This window comes from Salmo salar, chromosome 25 (genome assembly GCF_965601325.2).
Source record: "Salmo salar chromosome 25, fSalSal1, whole genome shotgun sequence".
NCBI classification, from domain to species: domain Eukaryota; kingdom Metazoa; phylum Chordata; class Actinopteri; order Salmoniformes; family Salmonidae; genus Salmo; species Salmo salar.
In genome coordinates this window covers 12,416,821-12,439,902 of record NC_138315.1, presented here as the reverse complement: position 1 = coordinate 12,439,902, position 23,082 = coordinate 12,416,821, and the positions used below count along the sequence as shown (strand labels likewise).

The 23,082-nt window shown below is 45.0% G+C and overlaps 1 protein-coding gene across 3 annotated transcripts in view; it reads right to left on the bottom strand.

Moving 5' to 3' along the window:
* The window catches only part of LOC106586160 (myosin light chain kinase, smooth muscle), a 98,934-nt gene that overhangs the window by 9,580 nt on the left and 66,272 nt on the right, over positions 1 to 23,082 (bottom strand). For all 3 annotated transcript variants that reach the window (XM_082968876.1, XM_014173075.3, XM_082968877.1), the window contains 11 exons: positions 22,627 to 22,873; positions 18,463 to 18,543; positions 17,278 to 18,092; positions 15,073 to 15,189; positions 14,345 to 14,413; positions 4,460 to 4,507; positions 3,650 to 3,777; positions 2,579 to 2,735; positions 862 to 1,167; positions 426 to 452; positions 156 to 240 (listed from right to left, as the gene is read on the bottom strand). In XM_082968876.1, coding sequence (XP_082825002.1) covers positions 156 to 240; positions 426 to 452; positions 862 to 1,167; positions 2,579 to 2,735; positions 3,650 to 3,777; positions 4,460 to 4,507; positions 14,345 to 14,413; positions 15,073 to 15,189; positions 17,278 to 18,092; positions 18,463 to 18,543; positions 22,627 to 22,873 — 2,080 coding nt within the window. The remainder of the gene's footprint in view (positions 1 to 155; positions 241 to 425; positions 453 to 861; positions 1,168 to 2,578; positions 2,736 to 3,649; positions 3,778 to 4,459; positions 4,508 to 14,344; positions 14,414 to 15,072; positions 15,190 to 17,277; positions 18,093 to 18,462; positions 18,544 to 22,626; positions 22,874 to 23,082) is intronic.

Sequence of the window (23,082 nt, the reverse complement as noted above, 5' to 3'; positions counted from 1 at the left end):
TTGCTGACCAACATGTTGTCTACATGCCAAATGGCACCCTATATAGTGCCCAAATTTTCGACCAGAGACCTATAGGCCCTGGTCAGATGTAGTGTACTATATAGGGAATATGGTGCCTTTTGGGACATAGTCGTTGTTGATAGGTGGGTACTCACGTTCCGAGCCTCTCCTCCACATCATACAGATCCTTGACTTTCACATCTGTTCTAACGATCACATCTCTGTAGTCTGGCTCTTTCTCTGAACATAGGAACATGACACTTATGAGTCATTATGGATGCTTATAGTCACTGTCATAACACATTATAAGGCATTATAAAGGATATTATAAAACATTTTACACATCATAGAAGGTGTTACCAAAATTATTTTTTAAAGGAATCAATGACTTATAAACTTGGAATATTGGATTGGATTAAACATACCTTCATCATCCTCAACCTCCTCCTTTTCTGTTAGAATAAATAATCAGAAAGGTCGTTAGTCATTAGTATGAATCAATCATTATTATTATGAATTAATAATCATTAATACAAATCAATGTCTGACACAATGAAAATGGCTTGTTAGTTACCTATGAGTGTGATTATAATAGTGTTACCAATGAGTGTGATTATAATAGTGTTACCTATGAGTGTGATTATAATAGTGTTACCAATGAGTGTGATTATAATAGTGTTACCTATGAGTGTGATTATAATAGTGTTACCAATGAGTGTGATTATAATAGTGTTACCAATGAGTGTGATTATAATAGTGTTACCAATGAGTGTGATTATAATAGTGTTACCAATGAGTGTGATTATAATAGTGTTACCAATGAGTGTCAGAACACCATAGACGCCACTAGGGGGAGCTCACCCTCAACATCCTCCTCTAACATTGTGACAGCCTCAGACTCGGCACTGGGCTCCCCGATGCCGTAGATATTGACCGCCCGCACCCTGAACTTGTACTGGCGCTGACCCAGCAGGTTCTGGACATTATAGGAGGTGCTGTTGCAGGAGACCAGGTTCTTCCACTCCTTATCCACTGAGTTCCATATCTCTAGGTTGTAGGACTGGACGGCGCTGCCCCCGTCGTAGGTGGGGCCATACCATGACAGTGTGAGTGTGGACCGGCGGATGTCTGAGGCGGCTGGAACTCGTGCAGGGGGATCAGGTTTGTCTGGAACACACAGAGGTCACACAGTAGATCAGCACACCAAATGGCGGACATGCTCAGACACAATACTAGACCTTTCAACAAGCCACACAAAACCATGATCACATTGTGGTGATACATGCTCCAGGCTCAGTCCCAAATGGCACCCTGTTCCCTATATAGTGCACTAACTTTTGACCCTTTGGGTCCTGGTCAAACGTAGTGCACTATATAGGGAATAGGGTGCCATTTGGGACATAAACCGACAGTTTGATGCCTTTGAAAAGGTGTGACGAGTCACTCGATTTGTGAACACAGGTCTCCCAGTCCTTCCATTCACCAACATCAGTAATGACCGTGCACACAAAAGCACAGCTGTGTTGGGAATGAAGCAGCTTCCTGTCTGGCTATAGTGGCTACCTTTTGAACCAACTCCATTCGTCAACAGTAGTTTCACCATATAGAGTAATGGCAGCTTCTCCATTAAAGGCACCGTACGGGAAACTGTTCGTGAGCGCAGACGATCAGTGAGAGCCGTGACAGCGAGGCTCCACATGGAGTCTGGATCAGTTTTATGTACTGCTGGTGTCAGACGACATGCCCCAGACTGTCTGCTAGGCACAGTACACTTATTCTCGCTGCTTTGTTTAGAGGGATGTTATGTTATCCAAGCTGTTAAAAGCATACCCCCACTTAATCCCCAGTGGTCCCTTGTAAAATACCAAACGAAACCGCCCCAAAGAGCACAGCGTGACATCAACAGCTCTGCCATGCGGGATGATTCAATGTCACCGCAAAAGGGGCCACAAATTACATGAAACAATTCAAAACTAAACCTCTATACTCCATACATACAGTCCAAGAACCATAAACCTAACGCGAGGATCATATACATTAACAAGTAGTAGGCTACTTTTACCAGCGTCTAACAAGCGCTTTGTGCCTCTTCGTATGCTATTAACGGTTCTCTGGGCACATAAGCGGTTGCGTTTATATGGAGCAGCTCTAGAACTCCTCTTTCCCTGGCTGTGGCGTACTCCCTGAGTTGGACTCGATACACTCCACTATGACAGCAGTGGCAAAGGGCCTCATATTGAAGCAACAGCTGGAGAGAAAGCACAGCCTTAAAAGGCCACTGGAGATCCCTGCAACGGCCTGTTAATATTAGGATACAGAGAGTTGGTGCTGGCCCGGCCTGCATACCTTCCCTTCCCCAACAACATTCCCCAAAGCTACAGGACTGCTATTTTTACGAGAGACAATACAATGATCGGTATCAGTAGGAGCAGTGGTTTTAAACAGTGGATTATACCATACATCTCATTTGATACAGGGAAAGACTTCCGCCACTCGTAATCGTCTCCTGAATCTCATCAACGGAGCCCCCCCCCAAAAAAACGGCGTCGCTGCCTGATTTGTGAAAAATGGAACGTACCGACAATGGTAAGGTTGAGAGCTGCCTGTCTCAAGCCGTAGCTGTTTCGCAGCTCGATGGTGTAGCAGCCACAGTGGTCCTGCTGGCTGTCTGCGATGGTCAGTTTACTGGTAACCTCAGTGGTTTCAATGGTTAAAACACCTTTGACCTCTTGAATCTGCACACAAGACAAAGGCAGGGGTTTCACAGAGGGGGCATGTGTTAGCTGAAACAGTGTTCAAGGCTACAATGATGAGAGCTACATCCTTGAATTAGTATAGTGTAATTAAATATGATATATTTGATGGAGATGGTGGATCATTTCAGATCATGGTTAGAGTTGATCATAGACATGGGCATAGTATTATAGTCAGTGGGGGTCCAGAATTATTGAAACCCTTGATAAAGATGAGCAAAAAATGACTGTATAAAATAAATAATTCAAATACTGAGCTATATTCTATTCAAGAAAAAAGGGGAAATTATATTATTTTATACCTATACAATTGCTCAGAGAACGAGATTTTGTTTAACAAGTAATACTCCCCCCCCCAAAAGGTAGGGGTCAAAACAATTCAATACCTCCTCACCTCGCGAGGGTAACGGCACAGATCCCTTTTCTGAAATGTTTTATGAGTTAGTAAACACATTGGGACAGATCTTTAGACCATTCCTCCCCAAAAAAATCCTTCCAGTGCCTTTGTCTGCGCTTATGGAACGCACTCTTGGGTCCGGAGACTGAGATGACCATCACAAAATGTTGATTTGTGGCCAATTAACCATTACTTTGGAGATTTTGATGTGTGCTTGGGGTTATTGTCTTACTGGAAGATCCACTTACAGCCAAGTTTCAGCTTCCTGGCAGAGGCAACCAGGCTTTTAGCTAAAATGTCCCTGGTACTTGGTAAAGTTCATGCCATTGACCTTAACAAGGGCCCCAGGACCACTGGAAGCAAAATAGCCCCATAACATCAAAGATCCACCACAGTAGGTATTGGGTTCTTTTCTGCTCATGCATTCTCATTTCGACACCAGTCATTTTTGCTCATCTTTATCAAGGTTGTCAATTATTTGGTACAGACTGGTCCTTACTGGTTTGCGGAACTTGAGCCAGGTGCAGTTGACTGGTGGAGCTCCTCCAAACTTACAGAGAATTTCCACCTTCTCCCCTGCCAGAATCTTCATGTCGTCTGGGAACTGGACAATCTGAGGGGGCATAGCTGGACGACACACACAAAACACACACAAACCAACAGTCACTTCAGCCAGGAACATCTCCATCATCAGAACAAACCTCTGCGTTTGGCAGGCTTGTGACTTTCCGCCCTTGCCCCACATCATTCCATTGCTAACGCCTTAATGCTCCCCGGCAGCGAACAAAGCAGAACTGCAACAGCTGCTTGGATTGGGTGACTTGCTCCCCTGGCTCTCGTTATTAGAAGGCAGGTTGGTTTACACTACAGCATGGTGAAGGGGGGGGGTCTCTGATTGCTATTACAGGCACTCCCAGACTTCTGCCAGAGCAGGGAGCAGTACTCTCAGTCTTAGTTAGAGAAGCAAGGTACGGCCAGTGTTTGGCACACGAGCCAGGTCCTCTATGCTATCTACTTCATGTATCACTGTTGTTGGACGAGAGCGCTAGAGTACATAGAGTCTGGGGAATCATCTATACTGCTTGTTGACATCTTGGTTGTGGGCTCTTCAGTAGCCCAGAGAGTGTTAGTACAGGGCCCTATTGATCAAGCGACTCCCCGAGTAGGAGTGACGATTAAGGATCAGCTAAGAATTTTGGATCACAGTGAATAACATGGACATGGACAGGGGGAGCTGATCCTGGACCAGCACTCATTCTCTGAGACGCCCCTGGGTTCCATTTTTGCATGGCAAAGAAGTCTTTCTTACCCTGTTTGGGAGACATCTTTGTATTCGGTTTCTTTATCCTTGCCTCACCTGGAAAAGAGAAGATCAATGATTACAATTAGGAAGGCAGTTGTGTCAATGCATTTGATAATGGAACAAATTTGAAGATTTGGTACAAATGAATCCCATGTGTGACTCTTCATGTGTGAAATGTACATGATAAAACATTGATCTGAAACCAGACGGAATCTAAATGTAGTGAGTGTGTAGGATTCACATCAATTAAACGGTCATTGCATTTAAATTATTCCATTATTGTGAGCTACGGCAGCAGTAAGCATTAGAAAGAGCATACTGTACATTGCCGTTCTTTTTTCCTGACATCCTTTCTCAAATTGTGCCTGCAGTGATTTCTCTGGATCCCTGTTAAGAGTTGTTACTTTTGACAGTCAGACTGATCGATCAAAGCAGAGATGAAGATTTGTACAGCTCATTTATCACAAGCTAGAAACAGTCCAGCTTGTGAGCAAGCCTCTAAATTGAGCGTGGGTCATACTGTGGGAAATAAATCCCCATTTGTAGATTGAGAATCATTGTTCAATTGGTTCATTCATTTGCCTTTAGTCTTACATGTCATTATAATAAATGATCTATAAAACATTTGAGTTTTATAACCGCTTATGAGATATTATGGACGCTTATTATAAGAGTCAGTGTCATCATAACATATTACAAGTGTATTATAATGCATTATATGCTTAATTTAAAATGTTACCACTAGTTATTCCCAGGACAGTGTACGGGAAAGGAGAATAAACTGTGTCTGATAAGTGAAATTGGGGGAGGGAGCTCTTCTCTTGTGGATGTCTTGGGAGAACGAAGGGCTGCCTTTGTGCTCATGTCCTTTGGTATTTGCCTTTTTTGGTAATACTAAAAATAGTCAAAAGTATCCAGGAAATAGCTTTTGGCACTATTTATTTTACATTTGATTGCTGTCAAGAAACAATGCGCCAGTAAAACTAACTAATGCATAGAGTGAGGAGCAAGGAGCAACAATATCAATATTAACCAATAACAGTTTAACTCCAAGCTCCAAGCTTTTTCTGCATGACAGGTCCTCTCTGGACAGAAAAACATCCTTTTTCCAATACAAAACTGTTTTTGCTCATCGTACCAAAACGATTTGAAGTTGATAAAAGTTGTAATTGCACAAACAAAGCATCTACCATCGCAATACAAAACAATATATTTTTTACCTCATGTCAAATAGAGAAGAAGACCAACAAACAGACCAGGCTTTAACAACAGACTTAAATGGTTATGAGCAAACCGATTGGTTTTGCAAAGTTTTAGTGCAGAAAATGATTTATCCTTAGTCGGTCATTGGTCGTGTTGTAAAGTTCACATGCCTCAGTTCAGATTGGACTTAACTAAACAACTGCGCCCGGCCTTCGAGCACTCGGATCAAGAAAACGAATCATTGTTTATATGTTGTAACTTTGCAGTTGAGCTTCGAGGCAGTGTATCAGCTAGTTAGTTTAGCCATCCACCTACGGTTCAAGTCCAAAACAGCTCTTTGGTGTATCCTTGAAAAACAGACAGCCGTGTGACGAGAGACCTAGTGGAGGACTGAACATTGGAACGTGCAACAAATCACGGAGCACTAGAGAAAGGGAACGGCTGTTTAACCTCTTAAATGTAAAGTCCCCATATTTGGGGATCCTATTAGACGTTATTATTCAATTCAGTCTGGTATGAACTGTAGCCCCTAGGCCGAGCTGATGACCTCATTTCAAGATGGCTGCTATATACATTCCGGTTAGCGTTATGAAGCATAAACAAAATAAACACGGAATACATTGATACACACCGAAATCCAGGATTCCACAGATAATGAGAATGTCTTATTTGTCTTCCTGTGACCTACCGTTATTGATCACAAGCCCCGAGAGTCAACATTTTTATTTTACACAACGTTTTCACCAAACATCTTACAAGATAAGCTTCGATTTGGTCTGTGTTTGAGCTATAGCTAAATGGGGGATATGAAATCCTTAGGTTGGTAGGACCAAATCCAGCCTAATGCCAATGTTATGATGTGTGATTTAATGCCAACATCGAATGTCCACTGAGTGACTAGATCTTTGCGCATCAAAAATATGATGTTGCCTGCTTACGCGCAGTAGGCATCCATTACACAGGGGATTGGCTACTATGGCAGCTTGACAGTCTTGTAGCCAATGTGATAAGCTTTCCAGGGATATGCAGTTGGCCTGGGTGGGACAAAGCAAGGCCTAGAATGTTTTATGCGTAATTCGAACTATTGCCACCTGGTTCAGAGACGAGACGCGCCCCGAGCACGCTACATTTTTAAAAAATGTTTTATTTCACCAGGTAGGTCAGTAGAGAAAAAGTTCTCATTTACAACTGCGACCTGGCCAAGATAGAGCAAAGCAGTGTGACACAAACACAGTGTTACACATTGGATAAACAAACGTACCCCTCAATTACATTACATTGTAAACATATTTCATCGGTTGAATTTCATCGCTTAAGCATAAACGATGGCTTCTCAAGGGGGTAAACAAGGTACAAACTAAGAAGATTGATCAGGAAACTAAAAAGAAGGCAGCTATGAAAAAGTATACAGACATAGAAGCTTTGAATAAAATACTGGTTGGACTCGGATCAGGGGAGCGATTTGGACAACGAGGATTTCGACTCGCCCGACGGAGATTGCTTTCCACTTTTAGATCCGTAAGTAAATTATTTTCAGGACTTATATAGCCAATTTTATTTGTGGTTCTCATCTCTGCCTTTGTCTCCAATGTGTTACTGTTTGCATTGTGTGTGTGCTTCACACCTATGTGAGTCACTGCACAGATTAAGTTTAGGCTTAATTTACAGTACTTTTGTCTACTTTACAGTAATGCCATTTTGCAAATTTAGTCAACTGTAATTCTGTGTGTCTCACAACAGTAATCTCTCTTTATTTTATTCACCACAGAGTGGATGATGCAGAGGATTTGGATGATGACGTTTGGGAGCTTCCCGCCCCAGCAAGCACCCCCGACCGGTCAAGGTCTTCACCCCCCCACTGCTGTGTCAATCACCTGTCTGATGGTTCTACATCCACTTTTCATAGACCTCTTGAAAAATTAAATAGAGGCTTGTGGCTCCATTCGTCCTAACAGAATCGGTTTCCCCAAGACCAAGGTAAACGACATGACAAAGACAGCGGAGGGGGACCATAGGTTGGATCAGGACTAACAAGCTGCTTTTTGTGAGATGGAAGGACACTAGGGAAGTAACCATGCTCACCACACAGCATAAGTCATTCAATAACGACCATGTCTCAAGGATGGGGGGGGGAAAGGATGAAAGCCCCCATTCCTGTTTCTGCGAAGGACTACAATGCCAGCAGGGGGGGTGTCGACATATCTGATGCTCTGATAGGCTACTACCAGGTCCTCCACAAGACCAGGAAGTGGTATAATACTTTGTGGACATTGCTACAGTAAATGCTTTCATTCTCCACAAGCAGATGGCCAAAGCAAAAGTCAAACCCCTCTCTCCTAGTTGGCCTTCAGAGAGCAGCTGGTGTTGGAAATGAATGAATTAGGGGCACAAAGCAACCGTCACAAGACCCCCTACTGAAGGCGAGCATCACGGTCCAACACACATGCCAAAAGACAAAAGGAAGAACTGCAAGCATTGCACAAAACACAGGGGAGGGGAAAAAAAGGGTGAAATGACTGTTGTTCTGTCCGAAAAGCCAGTTCGCTTTTTGTTTCCTGGCAGAGAGGGACCGCTTCAAAGACTGTCACGACATGCACAAGCTATGGTGAAAGTGAAATCTAATCATCTACACCTGGAATGTAAAACGAACAAGAATGCCATTTTGAAATAGTTCCGCTTATTTCTATTTGTGCACCTTTTTTAGTGAAGGACACGTGTGTAACCAAGTTGTATTTGATAAGATATTTTATATACATATTTTTTTTATGTATATCTATTACTTTTATATTGTTTTTGTAAACAGTTCATTTGTATGTGGGACCAATACATTGGATATGCCTAGGCTAAATGTTCAGGCACTTTGGAGAGGTTGAAAAAACAAAACAATAGGATATCCCCTGTATGTCTCCCGACACCACCACAATGTTTGAGAGAGGTTGGTGTTGTAGAAATGTTGTTTTTATAGTGAACAATAACTTTTAGGCACATCCAGTGTGCAAAAACAGTGCAATTACCGCAGTCGGACACTTTGGAGAGGTTGAAAGGACACTTGAATGTACCCTGGATATCCCATAACTCCACCACAATGTTTGAGTGAAGTTGTCATGGTAGAAATCGTGTTTGTATACTAAAAGAAATAGCAATAAGGGATTGCAAATATGTAATAGCACTGGAATGATCTAATTTACAGACATATGCCACTTTGGAGAGGTTTAGGGACACTTGAAAATGTCCCGTGACTACACCTGACAGCATTTATAGTTGTTAGGTCTATCAATCCCATTTTCTTCCCTGATATTGTTCACATGTTGTGGAAGCCATCTGATGCGTTTCCAGCTCTGGGAATCAATAATTCACTTATAGCTCGTCAATGAAAAGATTACTTTCAAAATAAAAAAAGGTTATTGTGTGTGAGCTTGATCTTGTGTATTCTGAACTATGTAACTACCATCTATCTTCTGATCATTTCCTCATAATCTCCCAGATGTCTTTCCAAATAGACCAAGGTTTGGCATGTCAGAGTCATGTAATTACACATGAAAAGCAGTTACTTTTGGGAATGTCTATTTAGGTGGAAATCTAAATGTTGCCATTACATTTAAGAGGAAAGAATAGACTCTGGTAGGAAAAGGATCACACCGACACCATGATACATTGCTCAATGTCACACACGATCATCTGCACCAGAAGCTCTCCAAATGTTCTACATTATACCTGTCCTTTGTGACAAATCATTAACCAATGCCACTAATACCTATGTTTTTAGTCACTCACAACGCAGTCTTGACCCTAGATGCTGATCTGGGATCAGTTTAGCATTTCCCCCACTAATGGTTAGGATTGGGTGATGGGAAGCTGACCCTAGATCTGTACCTAGGGGACACTTTAACCTGGAGCCCTCTACCCATCAGTGGGTCCCGAGTCCCGACCCATCCTTTGAAAAACACTGTTCTGCATAAACAATCTCAGTGTCAATGTAAAGGCACTATATTCCAGCATCCTGCATGGGTCAAAGACAATATCTGTAACCTTACTACTAATTAATATGCCAGCACCCAGGATATCAAGCCTTGAAGGCTGATGGTTCCTGGTCCATATAGAGTCAAGAACAGTGAGCAGCAGAGCAAGTGTTGAAGCTGTCAAAACAAGTCGGGCCTTAACCCTTCCCCAGGGGGCCGTGCACCCATGATCTGGTTCCTTCACACAGGCGTTCAGACAACGTGGAGCCATTGTATTGCACGGCCTGTGTCACAATCAGGTTGTAAATGCTCAGCATCTAAAGAAACAGCAGCTCAAAAACCATTCAATTCCCCGATGAGCACCATCTATTTCATAATAGAGGGAGAACGTTACATCTCACTTGTCAAGCATTGTTACAGGCTGACGAGAGGAGTAGAGGCGCAGATGAAAGCAGTTTGATGTACGAGGTGTTGGAGCAGGCAACCACATTGGCATTCCACTCTGTGTTCTCTCTGTGGCCAGCATGCTCCGTTTGTGTGGAGAGAGGAAGAGTATAGGGGAGAGGAGAAAAGAGGAGAGGAGATGCTGAGCCACCAAATAGTACAGTGCATTCTGAGGCCCGCAGGACCCTGCAGTGCTGGACTGTGGCCCCCAAGCGTAAGGTAAATAATCGTGCAGAGGTTTGAGTTTTCCAGTGGGCATGAAGAAGCTGCTTGTTTTCATAGCACTGCACCACTGACGCAATTCCCATGGCTCACCACGCTATGTGACTAGAGTTAGATACACCACACGAGCAAGAGCAACGGCTTTAGAAAAACCATAACAAGGCTGATACCATCAATAGCTTACTCAAAAGCACTTAGAATTCAAGAAATGACGGTCATTATATTTGCTGGGCACAGTGATGAATCATATACATATACACTCAAATGAAAAATGGTATTTGTCACATGCTCTGAAAACGACAGGTGTAGACTTTACCATGAAACGCTTACTTGCGAGCCCTTTACACAACAATGCAGAATGAAAAAAGTAAGAACAATTTGCTAAACATTTAAAAAGGAAAAAGTGCTGGGGTACGAGGTAATTGGGTTAATATGAACATATAGGTAGGGGTTAAAGTGACTAGGCAATCAGGATAGATAATAAACAGAGTAGCAGCAGCGTATGTGAAGAGTGTGAAAGTGTCTGTGTGAGTGCTGCCAATATGTGTGTGTGTGTGTATATATATATATATATATGTGTTGGAGTGTAGGATGTGTGAGTGTGTGGGTAGAGTCTAGTGAGTGTGCATTGAGCTGGTGCAAGAGAGGCAGTGCAAATAAAAGGGGGTCAACGCGAATAGTCAGGGAAGCCAACGTATGGCTTCGGGGTAGAAGCTGTTCAGGAGCTTTTTGGTCCCAGACTTGGTGCTCCGGTACCGATTGTCGTATGGTAGCAGAGAGAACAGTCTATGACTTGGGTGGCTGGAGTCTTTGGCAATATTTAGGGCCTTCTTCTGACACCGCCTGGTATAGAGGTCTTAGATGGCAGGGACCTCGGCCCTTGTGATGTACTGGGCCATACGCATTACCCTCTGTAGCGCTTTGCGGTCAGATGCCAAGGAGTTGCCATACCAAGCGGTGATGCAGCCAGTCAAGATGTTCTCAATGGTGCAGCTATTTTTCTGAGGATCTGAGGGCCCATGACAAGTATTTTTATCCTCCTGAGGGGGAACTGTGTTGGTGTGTTTGGACCATGATAGGTCCTTAGTGATGTGGACACAGAGGAACTTGAAGCTCTCGACCCGCTCCACTACAGTCCCGTTGATGTGAATGGGGGCGTGCTCGGCCTTCCGTTTCCTGTAGTCCACGATCAGCTACTTTGACCTGCTGACGTTGAGGGAGAGGTTGTTGTCCTGTCACCACACTGCCAGATCTCTGACCTCCTCCCTATAGTCTGTCTCATCGTCATTGGTGTTCATCAGGCCTACCACCGCCATGTCGTCGGCAAACTTAATGACGGTATTGGTGTCGTACACGGCCACGCAGTTGTGGGTGAACAGGGAGTACAGGAGGGGACAAAGCATGCACCCTTGAGGGGCCCCCGTGTTGAGGGTCAGATTAGCGGATGTGTTTTTGCCTATCCTCACCACCTGGGGGCGGCCCGTCAGGAAGTCCAGGATCTAGTTGCAGAGGGAAGTGTTCTGTCCCAGGGTCCTTAACTTAGTGATGAGGTTGGAGGGCCCTATGGTGTTGAATGTTGAGCTGTAGTGAATGTACAGCATTGGAGTGAGTCCAGGATGATGGTGTTTATGTGAGCCATGACCAGCCTTTCAAAGCATTTCAGGGGTACAGATGTGAGTGCTACGGGGCAATAGTCACTTACACAGGTTACTTTGGCTTTCTTGGGCACAGGGACTATGGGGGTCTGCTTGAAACATGTAGGTATTACAGACTGGGTCAGGCAGAGGTTGAAAATGTCAGTGAAGACACTTGCCAGCTAGTCAGTGCATGCTCTTTGTACGCATCCTGGTAATCTGTCTGGCCCTGCGGTCTTGTGAATGTTAACCTATTTAAAAAGGTCTTACTCACATTGCCTACGGAGAGCATGATCACACAGACGACTGGAGCAGCTGGTTCGCTCATGCATGGTTCAGTGTTGCTAGCCTCAAAGCCAGCACAGAGGGCATTTAGCTCATCTTGTAGGCTCCTGTCACTGGGGAGCTCACAGCTGGGTTTTCCTTTGTAATCCGTGATAGTTTGCATGTCCTGCCACATCCCACGAGTGTCAGAGCCGGTGTAGTAGGATTCGTTCTTAGTCCTGTATTGATGCTTTGCCCGTTTGATGGTTCGTCGGAGGGCTTAGCGGGATTTCTTATAAGCATCCGGATTAGTGTCTCGCTCCTTGAACACGGCAGCTCTACCCTTTAGCGCAGTACAGATGTTGCCTGTAATCCATGGCTTTCGGTTCGGATATGCATGGCCACTGTGGGGACGATGGTCATCGATGCACCTATTAATGAAGCTGGTGACTGATGTGGTAAATTCCTCAATGCCATCGGATGAATCCTTGAACATATTCCAGTCTGTGCTAGCGAAACAGTCCTGTAGCTTAGCATCCGCTTATCCGGACCACTTCCGTATTGAGCGCGTCACTGGTACTTCCTGTTTAAGTTTTTGCATGTAAGCAGAAATCAGGAGTATATAGTTATGGTCAAATTTACCAAATGGAGGGCGAGGAAGAGCTTTGTATGCATCTCTGTGTGTGGAGTAAAGGTGATCTAGAGTTTTTTCGCCTCTAGTTGCACAGGTTACACGTTGGTAGATATTAGGTGGGACGGATTTCAGTTTTCCTGCATTAAAATCATAGGCCAAACAGTTAAGATCAGAGCAAAAAAAACACACAAAATAGCACAAATGGTCAAGAGCCCATAAAACGGATGCTATTCCCTCCAGCTCCATTATTTTATAATATCTGCAGCAAGGCTTGCTTTCTAGTACCATTGTAAAATAACAAAATCTCTTTGAGAACCATAAGCACTGACCCCAAATATCACAGAGTTCATGTACTCTGAAGCGTCACATGACATGATTCCAATACCCCATGGGAACATTGTGAGTGAATCATTCTAAAACAGAATTACCTCCAACCCTAGCCAATGCTGTGAACTTTAAACACATATTTACTTGTTTCAAATCTCTCCTACTTGGGAATCCATCATTATAAAAAGAGAATAGCGTGGATGAATCATCAGGGGCTCTCATGTCCGGTCTCTGCCTCATGCGTTTTATTAAAACGCTCACCACACAGCTCTTAGTTTTAGAGCTTGTTTGGATCAGTCCACATTCCAGCAGGACAAAAGCGTATCCCCGAAGCTGGCCGATTTTCTGCAGAACCTCCGAGTATAGGGGGAAAAAAAAGAGTCCAGAGCATGTGAGTCAAGAGAGGGCTAGGGAGCAGGCAGACGAAAGCCTTACATGGAAGTTTGGGAGAGGAGGTTGAGTGAGCGGGGCAGCCATGCAAAAGGTCCCTCTCTCCCTCCCCTCTCCCTTTCTCCTTGGGCATGTTTTAAGTTCGAGTGAGTGTCCCGGGCTTAAAGACAAACAGCACTCAATTAGCTCTGTCAAACATCACAGAGGAGAGAGGTATCATAGTGGCCTCTGACCCCTGGAAGGAACCATCCAGGCTAGAGGCAGGAGGGATAAATGGACATTCTTCATGCCCAGCCCTGAGTGTGCCTGAGCCAAAGCCTTTAATGTAAAGGTAGATCTGCGTGCTTGACTCAGGGCAAGGGGGAGTCGACTGCTGGATTCTTTACAGGCTAACGCTTACGTCATTAAATCATATGGAAAAGAATGTGCAGTATAGCACATAACTCTATAGAACTCCTACCTACTCCTCCAGCTTGAAAAGATTAAGACCGCCAATAAGAAAATCTCCATAATCTTCCCCAACACCTTTACCGTTAGCATAAATCTAACTTACGGTACGGACACCACTTTGGATAAAAGACATATACAGATTTACTGATCACAATTTCCATGTTCGTTCTCTACACAGAGAGAAGAGATTGGCCAGATTTAATGAGTGAGTTTGGGGTCAGAACAATATTTGATTTTTGTTCACATGCTATAAAGAGCCCCAACCCGCTGAGAGAGGCAGGCAGGCTGCAGCAGTGAGAAAGACAGAGAGATCCCACACCGCTCCTTTTTGGGAAATAAGGAAGCACATATTTTGGAAACTCACTCTCTGAGGTAGGGGTGGATGGCTTCTTGATCTTCTTGTCAGCTGCAGTCGAGTTTGTGTCTGTAGGATCTACGGAAGAGAGGGGGGAAAAAAAAACATGGCCCCAAAAATTGGCTACTTATTTCCCTTTCTTTCCTATCTGATAAACTATATGAATTCCTACTTAATGTATCAGTAACAACAGCTAACCATTGTCTCTTAAAGTACTTAATACAAATGGACCGTTCATGTTAGAAATGGAATGATTCCCTGGGAACTTTCAATAAATTCGCTGGCTTTCCCGAAATCCTGGTTGGGGGCTTCCTGGAATCAGGGAAACCAGGGAAGGTATTGAAAGTTCCCCGAATTTTGCAACCCTGCTCTGGACTATTTAAGGTGGACTGAATCATATTTGCTAAATAACATTTCAGTATCTCATACTTTTGCATTGACGTCAACAGTAGAAGTATGCGAAAGTTAAACTAAATTTGTACTTGCGTAGGAATCTAAAACTAGGATTGAACTGTGCGTGCCTGGATATTGTTTTGATCCAGGCCTGTTAATGAGTGCTGGGGGGGCTGGCGGAGGAGGACGTGCAGAGGGAATCTGGAACAGGGACTCCAGCTAAGCTAATCGGTCCGCTGTAATTGCAGGAAGTGTCTGGGCTGAGGCCGGGGCGGTCGTGAGGCTGAGGGGGACTCATGGGAGTGGGGAGCAGACAGAGGGCACGTCAGCCTGAAACAACTCACCATCCACCAGCACCATGCAGGAACACTCAGCTTTACCGGCAGAGTTCTCTGCCCGGCACTTGTACTGGCCCTCGTCCTCGGGCAGGGCCTTGTCGATGGTCAGGGAGCACTGGCCTCCTGCGGGAAAACAAAGATACACATACAAGGGACCTTAGCTACAGTGGCCCCAATACACACAAACACAGTGGCCCCCAATACACACACAGACAACCATAGCCAGAGAGGCCTCCATTACTAGCCTATGGCTCCATGAGAACATACTAACATACTTCATGTGTTATGGTGGGACGTAAATGAAGTAAATTAGAAATTTAAACTTCCCTCTTAGAGCCTGAAGCTATGCATTCTTCAGCATGACCTTCGGTGACCCTAAAATGAGAATAAACATGACCTGGAGGGTCACAAAGTAATAATTCCATTGTATCATTACTAGACATGGCTGTGTGACAGTTGGGATTTGGGACTGTTTCTCTGACATTAAATAACAGCTGGGGGTTGAGGACGTTTTTATGTTACTGTGCTACTTGTTGATCATCTTGTTAAATAGCCCCTACCCCTAGCTCTGGTCCAGGGCGTCATTTAGCTGCGCTCTCACTAACAAAGAGGCAACTCGTTGTTGTTATGGGACCAGAGCAACCCTTACCCTCTGCTGCCACAAGGACAAACTATGGACTTATCCCCATACAGTTGCGCTGTAACTGGACATACACAGTGGAGCAGGAAGGCCAGAGTCTCAGGCAATGTGAGAAATCTCCACAGCTCATCAGCACATCAAGCTGCCTGAAATAACAGAGCTGAAATTATGGATATCTGCATCCCAAATGACACCCTATTTCCTATGGGCATTGGTCAAAAGTAGTGCACAATTTAGGAAATAAGGTTCAATTTGGGACAAACATGTATGTGTGTGTGTGTGTGTGTGTGTGTGTGTGAGGGACCCCAAAGAGCCCAGAAAAAGGGAATTAGCTATTATTACTCTATTACTCACATTATACCACGTTGTATATGAGAGGGGCTTTTTACATGGAACCAGTACAAAATATATCGGTGCTATGGTAACATCGATGACAAAAAGTTCTACAGCTGCACCATCGAGAGCATTCGGACTGGTTGCATCACCGCCTGGCATGGCAACTGCTCGGCCTCCGACCGCAATCGAGGGTAGTGCGTACGGCCCAGTACATCACTGGAGCCAAGCTTCCTGCCATCCAGGACCTCTATACCAGGCAGTGTCAGAGGAAGGCCCAAAAAATGACCAAAGAATCCAGCGGTGGCTACCGCACGGCAAGCGGTACCGGAGCTCCAAGTCTAGGTCCAAAAGGCTTCTTAACAGCTTCTACCCCCAAGCCATAAGACTCCTGAACAGCTAATCAAATGGCAACTGGGACTATTAGCATTGACACCCCACCGCCCCTTTTTTTTTTTTTAACGCTGCTGCTACTCGCTGTTTATTATCTATGCATAGTCACTTTACCCCTACCTACATGTACATATTACCTCAATTACCTTGACTAACCTGTACCCCGCACATTGACTCAGTACCGGTACCCCCTATATATAGCCTCGTTATTATTTTATTATTACTCTTATTTTTTACTCTAGTTTATTTAGTAAATTTTTTTCTTAAATTGTATTTTTCTAAAAACTGCATTGGTAGTTAAGGGCTTGTAAGTAAGCATTTCACGGTAAGGTCTACACTTGTATTCAGTGCGTGCGACAAAGACAGTTTGATTTGATCGACTTCCCTATGTAAAGGGATAAGTTCCCATCATATCCCAAATCAAATGCCTGTAATACTTCGGTGAAGGAGGGGAGACTCAGTCATATCACTGTCTTTCTGTCTGTCATAGACACACTACTTTCTAATATTAGAAGCCAAGCCTCCACAGACATGAATAATGCATTAATGAAATGCGTCCCAAATGGTGACCTAGTCCCCATGTCCCTAAAACTCAACTCTGGACCTTGAAGCAAGTTCCACAGCGATTTTACATTGTTCCCCTCTAATCAGGGACTGATTTACAGAGAGGTGCAATTCATTATCAGGTAGAACAGAAAACCATCATGCTCTGGACCTCGTAGGGTAAGAGTTGAATACCCCTGCCCTATGTAGTGCACTACTTTTGGACTCTGGACTACAAAAAGGGAACAGGGTACCATTTGGGAGGCAGACATGGTCGGTTTAGTAGTAGGCCACACATTTACCTTCGTTGGACAGCTTGATAAACTTGGAGGGCTTGATGACCTTCCCATCTAGTGTCCAGGTAATAGTAGCAGGGGGGTCACAGGTCACCTGGCACTGTAGTCGCAGTCGAGCCCCGTCCACCACGCTCACATCACTCAGCTTCTGACTGAACGCTGGCTCCTTTCCAATGTTGTTACTCTTCTTATCAATAATCCCACCATCCACACAGTTGACAGCGTTCTTCTCCTTCTCTTTCTTGTCAGGGGAAGAAGCAGGAGCTTTGGGTGTTGCTGCTGCCCGTGCCAGAGCTGCTGCTGGAGCAGGGCTCTTCCCGTTGTTCTCCAAGCTCGTCTGCTTCTTCTTGTTGGCCAGAACCGATCTGAAATCTGCAGGCTCTCCTTTCTCGGCAGGAACGGCGCCTGGTTTCGCAGCTCCCCCCTTCTTCCCCAGGACGGCTCTGAAGTCCACCTGCGCGGGAGCGTTGACCTTCCTCTCATCTTCAGACAGGGTCTTGGGCTTGACCCCTCTGGGCTGGAGCTGGCTCCTGAAGTCCATCTGTTCCGCCGTGATCTCCTTCAGGTCCTCCTCGGAGACGCTCTTGGTGGTGACTTTCCTGCCCAGCACTGTGCGGAAGTCACGCTGCTCGGCCTCCTGCAGGCGGATCTGGTCCTCGCGGTGCTCCTTGGTCTCCACGCGCCTCTTCAGGAGTCCCTGGGCTGCGCTGGGCTCCTCTGACTCCACTGGCTCCTGCTGCTGCTGAATGGAGCTGCTGCTCGGTGCTCCTCTGTCTCGCACTGTCCCGTCCACTCCTCCCACACGCTGACAAGGCTCAAGCCTGCAGTAGCACAGAGAGAGGAGGGAGAAAAAAAACAGTGGTTGTTTAAAAGCCCCGACATCCACTGGTTAATTGGGGGGGGGGGGACCACAACTCAACTTGATGTTACATCAGAGATGACTTCAGTAGCCTTATAAGGGCATGCACCCTGAACGGGGCCCCATCCCCCAACCATCCGCCAAACCCCTGGCTTTGAACAATGGCACAGCTGGAAAAGGTACTGTAAACAATTTATTTGGTTATATTCAGGGATTAAGCTGATTCAACACCGGGGTCTGGGGAGGGGGGAGTTAGTGGGGAGAAGGGAAGGCAAAAATAGTCCAGGCTGAGGGGACTCGACAGTGAAGCAGTAGGATAGCTAACTACATACGTTTGGTGCTCTCCACTGGACACCACAGCACCCTCACTGACCAACAGAGTGGCAACACAACTGCAGTCCCCCACTTTGTTCCTAGAAGAAAAGAGAGAGGATGAGAAGGTGAATGGAAAACTAGGGAGGGGAAAGGTTTTAACTACTGGCCCTTGCTTTTAAGACCAAATCAAGAAGAGGCTCAGTGATGTGTCTCAGTGATGCCGGTCTTGGATTGCCTTAAAAACATGATTTTTCAACATTCGTAACCCTCATACTAATCCATGTATTATAATAACCAATCAAAACACCGATTTAAAGTTAAACTTTGGCAGAGGCAGACATGTGGTAGCAGCACCTTATATCAGTGGTTCTCAAACTGTTTGACCAGCACACATTTTCAAGACACAAGATACAGAAATAAACTACATTTTGCACTTTGAGCTGAAAGCCATTCATGTTAGTAGGTAATATCAACTAGGGATATCATGTCAGTTCTCTGGAGTCCAGAGCTAGCAGATGTGATCATACTAGCTGTATGCAGCGGAGGGTGCAGGAGAAGGCAGCAGACGTATTACGTGCCCCCAACCGATTGTGTTTTTTTTTGTTCGCTTATAACTTATTTTTTTCAATTATTTTGTACATAAATGTCGCCGCTACCGTCTCTTATGACCGAAATTTAACTTCTGGATATCAGGACTGCGATTACTCACCACGGACTGGCAGAATCCTTTTTATCCTTAATCTGACGAGGCCGAAGCAAGCGATATACTGCTTTCTCGGGAACAGTGCCAGATTCCCGTGATTTGTGTGAAGAGGCGTAGAATAATTGGCTGGAGGGCGGGCTGCCTTCTGAGAATTCGTAGGCGATTGAAAAAAAAAAAAACACTTCCTTCCATTCTGCTAGCAAAAGTGCAATCTTAGGACAATAAAATAGATGACCTATCAACAGGACATTCAAAACTGTAATATCTTACGCTTCATGGATACGTGGCTGAACGACGACACTATCAACATACAGCTGGCTGGTTATACGCTGTACCGCAGGATAGAACAGCGGTGTCTGGTAAGACAAGGGGCGGCAGGCTATGTATTTTTGTGAACATCAGCTGGTGCACGATATCAAAGGAAGTCGAGCTATTGCATCTCATGTTAAACTGTACATCACCTACCTAGAGAGTTTATCTGTATTTTTTGTAGCTGTTTACATACCACCACAGGCAGAGGCTGGCACTAAGACAGCATTGAATGAGCTGTATTCCGCCATAAGAAAATGGGGTGTGTGTCTATTTGTCAATAACAGCTGGTGCACAATGTCTAATATTAAAGAAGTCTCTAGGTATTGTACCTTATGTACCTTATGATAAGCTGTAGACCACACTATCTACCAAGAGAGTTCTCATCTATATTATTCGTAGCTGTCCATTTAGCACCACAGAACGAAGCTGGCACCAAGACCGCTCTCAACCAACTCTATAAGGCCATAAGCAAAGAAGAAAATGCACACCCAGAAGCGGCGCTCCTAGTGGACGGGGACTTTAATGAAGGCAAACAAATCAGTTTTACCAAATCTTTACCAGCATGTCACATGTGCAACCAGAGAAAATAAAATTCTAGACCACCTTTACTCCACACACAGAGATGCATACACATCTCTCCCCCGCCCTCCATTTGGCAAATCTGACCATAATTATATTCCTGCTTACAAGCAGAAATTAAAGCAGGAAGCACAAGTGACTAGATCAATAAAAAAGTGGTCAGATGAAGCAGATGCTAAGCTACAGGACTGTTTTGCTAGCACAGACTGGAATATGTTCCGGGATTCCTCCGATGGCATTGAGGAGTACACCACATCAGTCATTGGCTTCATCAATAAGTGCATCGATGATGTCATCCCCACAGTGACCGTACGTATATACCCCAAACAGAAGCCATGGATTACAGGCAACATCCTCACTGAGCTAAAGGCTAGAGCTGCTGCTTTCAAGGAGCGGGACTTTAACCCAAAAGCTTATAAGAAATTCCGCTATGCCCTCCGATGAACCGTCAATACAGGATTAAGATCGAATCGTACTACACCGGCTCTGACGCTCGCCGGATGTGACAGGGCTTGCAAACAATTACAGACTACAAAGGGAAGCACAGCCGAGAGCTGCCCAGTGACGGGAGCCTAATAACAAATAACACTGAAACATGCATGAGAGCACCAGCTGTTCTGGAAGACTGTGTGATCACGCTCTTCGCAGCCAATGTGAGTAAGACCTTTAAACAGGTCAACATTCACAAGGCCAAACAGATTACCAGGACGTGCATTGCGAGCATGCACTGACCAACTGGCAAGTGTCTTCACTGACATTTTCAACCTCTCCCTGTCTGAGTCTGTAATACCAACATGTTTTAAGCAGACCACCATAGTGCCTGTTCCCAAGAACACTAAGGTAACCTGCCTAAATGACTACCGACCCGTAGCACTCACGTCTGTAGCCATGAGTGCTTTGAAAGGCTGGTCATGGCTCACATCAACGCCATTATCCCAGAAACCCTAGACCCACTCCAATTTGCATGCCGCCCCAACAGATCCACAGATGATGCAATCTCTATTGCACTCCCCACTGCCCTTTTACACCTGGACAAAAGGAACACCTATGTGAGAATGGTATTCATTGACTACAGCTTAGCGGTCAACACCATAGTGCCCTCAAATCTCAACAATAAGCTAAGGACCCTGGGACTAAACACCTCCCTCTGCAACTGGTTCCTGAACTTCCTGACGGGCCGGGTAGGTAACAACACATCCCCCACGCTGATCCTCAACACAGGGGCCTCCTCACATCACCAACAAACTAACATGGTCCAAGCACACCAAGACAGTCATGAAGAGGGCATGACAAAGCCTATTCCCCCTCAGAAGACTGAAAAGATTTGGCATGGGTCCTCAGATCCTCAAAAGGTTCTACAGTTGCACCATCGAGAGCATCCTGACTGGTTGCATCACCGCCTGGTATGGCAACTGCTCGGCCTCCGACCGCAAGGCACTACAGAGGGTAGTGCGAACGGCCCAGTACATCACTGGGGCCAAACTTCCTGCCATCCAGGACCTCTATACCAGGCGGTGTCAGAGGAAGGCCCTAAAAATTGTCAAAGTCACCAGCCACCCTAGTCATAGACTGTTCTCTCTGCTACCGAACGGCAAGCGGTACCGGAGCACCAAGTCTAGGTCCAAGAGGCTTCTAAACAGCTTCTACCCCCAAGCCCTAAGACTCCTGAACACCTCATCAAATGGCTAGCCGGACTATTGGCATTTGCCACCCCCCCTCCCCCTTTTACACTGCTGCTACTCTGTGGTTATCATCTATGCATAGCCACTTTAATAACTCTACCTACATGTACATATTACCTCAACTAACCATTTCCCCCCGCACATTGCCTCTGTACCAGTACCCCACTGTATATAGTCTTGCTATTGTTATTTTACTGCTGCTCTTTAATTACTTGTTAATCTTATCCATATTTTTTTTTAAACTGCATTGTTGGTTGGGGCTCGTAAGTAAGCTTTTCACTGTAAGGTCTACACCTGTTGTATTCGGCGCATGTGACTAATACAATTTGATTTGATCGGATGAGTGGCACGGTCTGTCTGTAGCTTTTGCCTTCCTCACAAATATCGTAATAAATTAGCCAGAATGTTACATCTTCAGCCATAGGTATTGAAGGCAGTGTGATGTTACAGCTATATTTATACATACAGCCAGTAACTTACACAAGTGCTTTCTGGTCACTAATCTGGATATGTGTGTCCGCCTTTGCGTGCCAATGCAGATGACTGGTCTTTGGTCATGATCAACAGTTAAGACGCGCAACTTTTTGGTTCTGAATCACAGATGTTTTTTAAGAAGAATTTGGTCCAATATTGTAGGCCTACGTTGCTAATCAGATTGAATAGACAAAGGTCTAAATATAAAATACAAATAGTATATGTAGTACAAAACATTTTTCCCCATTCAGTTTCCCAAAACCTTCTCTCGACCTCCCAGCTTAAAAAACACTACCTTATAGTATGGTATACTGTAAATAACAGTGTTATTGTGTTCCAACATAAACAGCCCCTTCTCCCGATACTACAGAAGTGACTCATCTACTGTATAAGGAGTCCAGCACGTCTCAAATGGCACTACAGAAGCCTACCTCAGGCTGATCTCGTAGTCCCCGGCGTGGTGGGACCGGACTCGCCTGATGAGCAGGGACACCACATCCTCTTTCTGCAGAATCTCATAGTCCAGCCCAGTGGTCACCACCTGGCCCTGCTTCATCCAGCTCCACTGGGGGAAGGGGTCGCCAGCGATGGCACAGGACAGCAGGACATTCTGCCCCAAGGAGGCAGTGGTGGACTTGGGCTTAGTGATGAACCAGGGCTGCACCCCATCCTGGGGCTCTGGAACACATAGACAGAGACAACATTATGGCATGAATAGGGTTGTGAATTTCCTGTAACTTTTTTCCATAAAATCCTGGTTTGAAGATTCCCTGATTTCCAACTTATTCCCTCTGGATTCTCTGATTCCAGGAATATTCTAAAATCGGGATATCTGGAAAACCTTGGAATTTGGGGAAAATTACCCTAGGCATAAACTACATCCTACT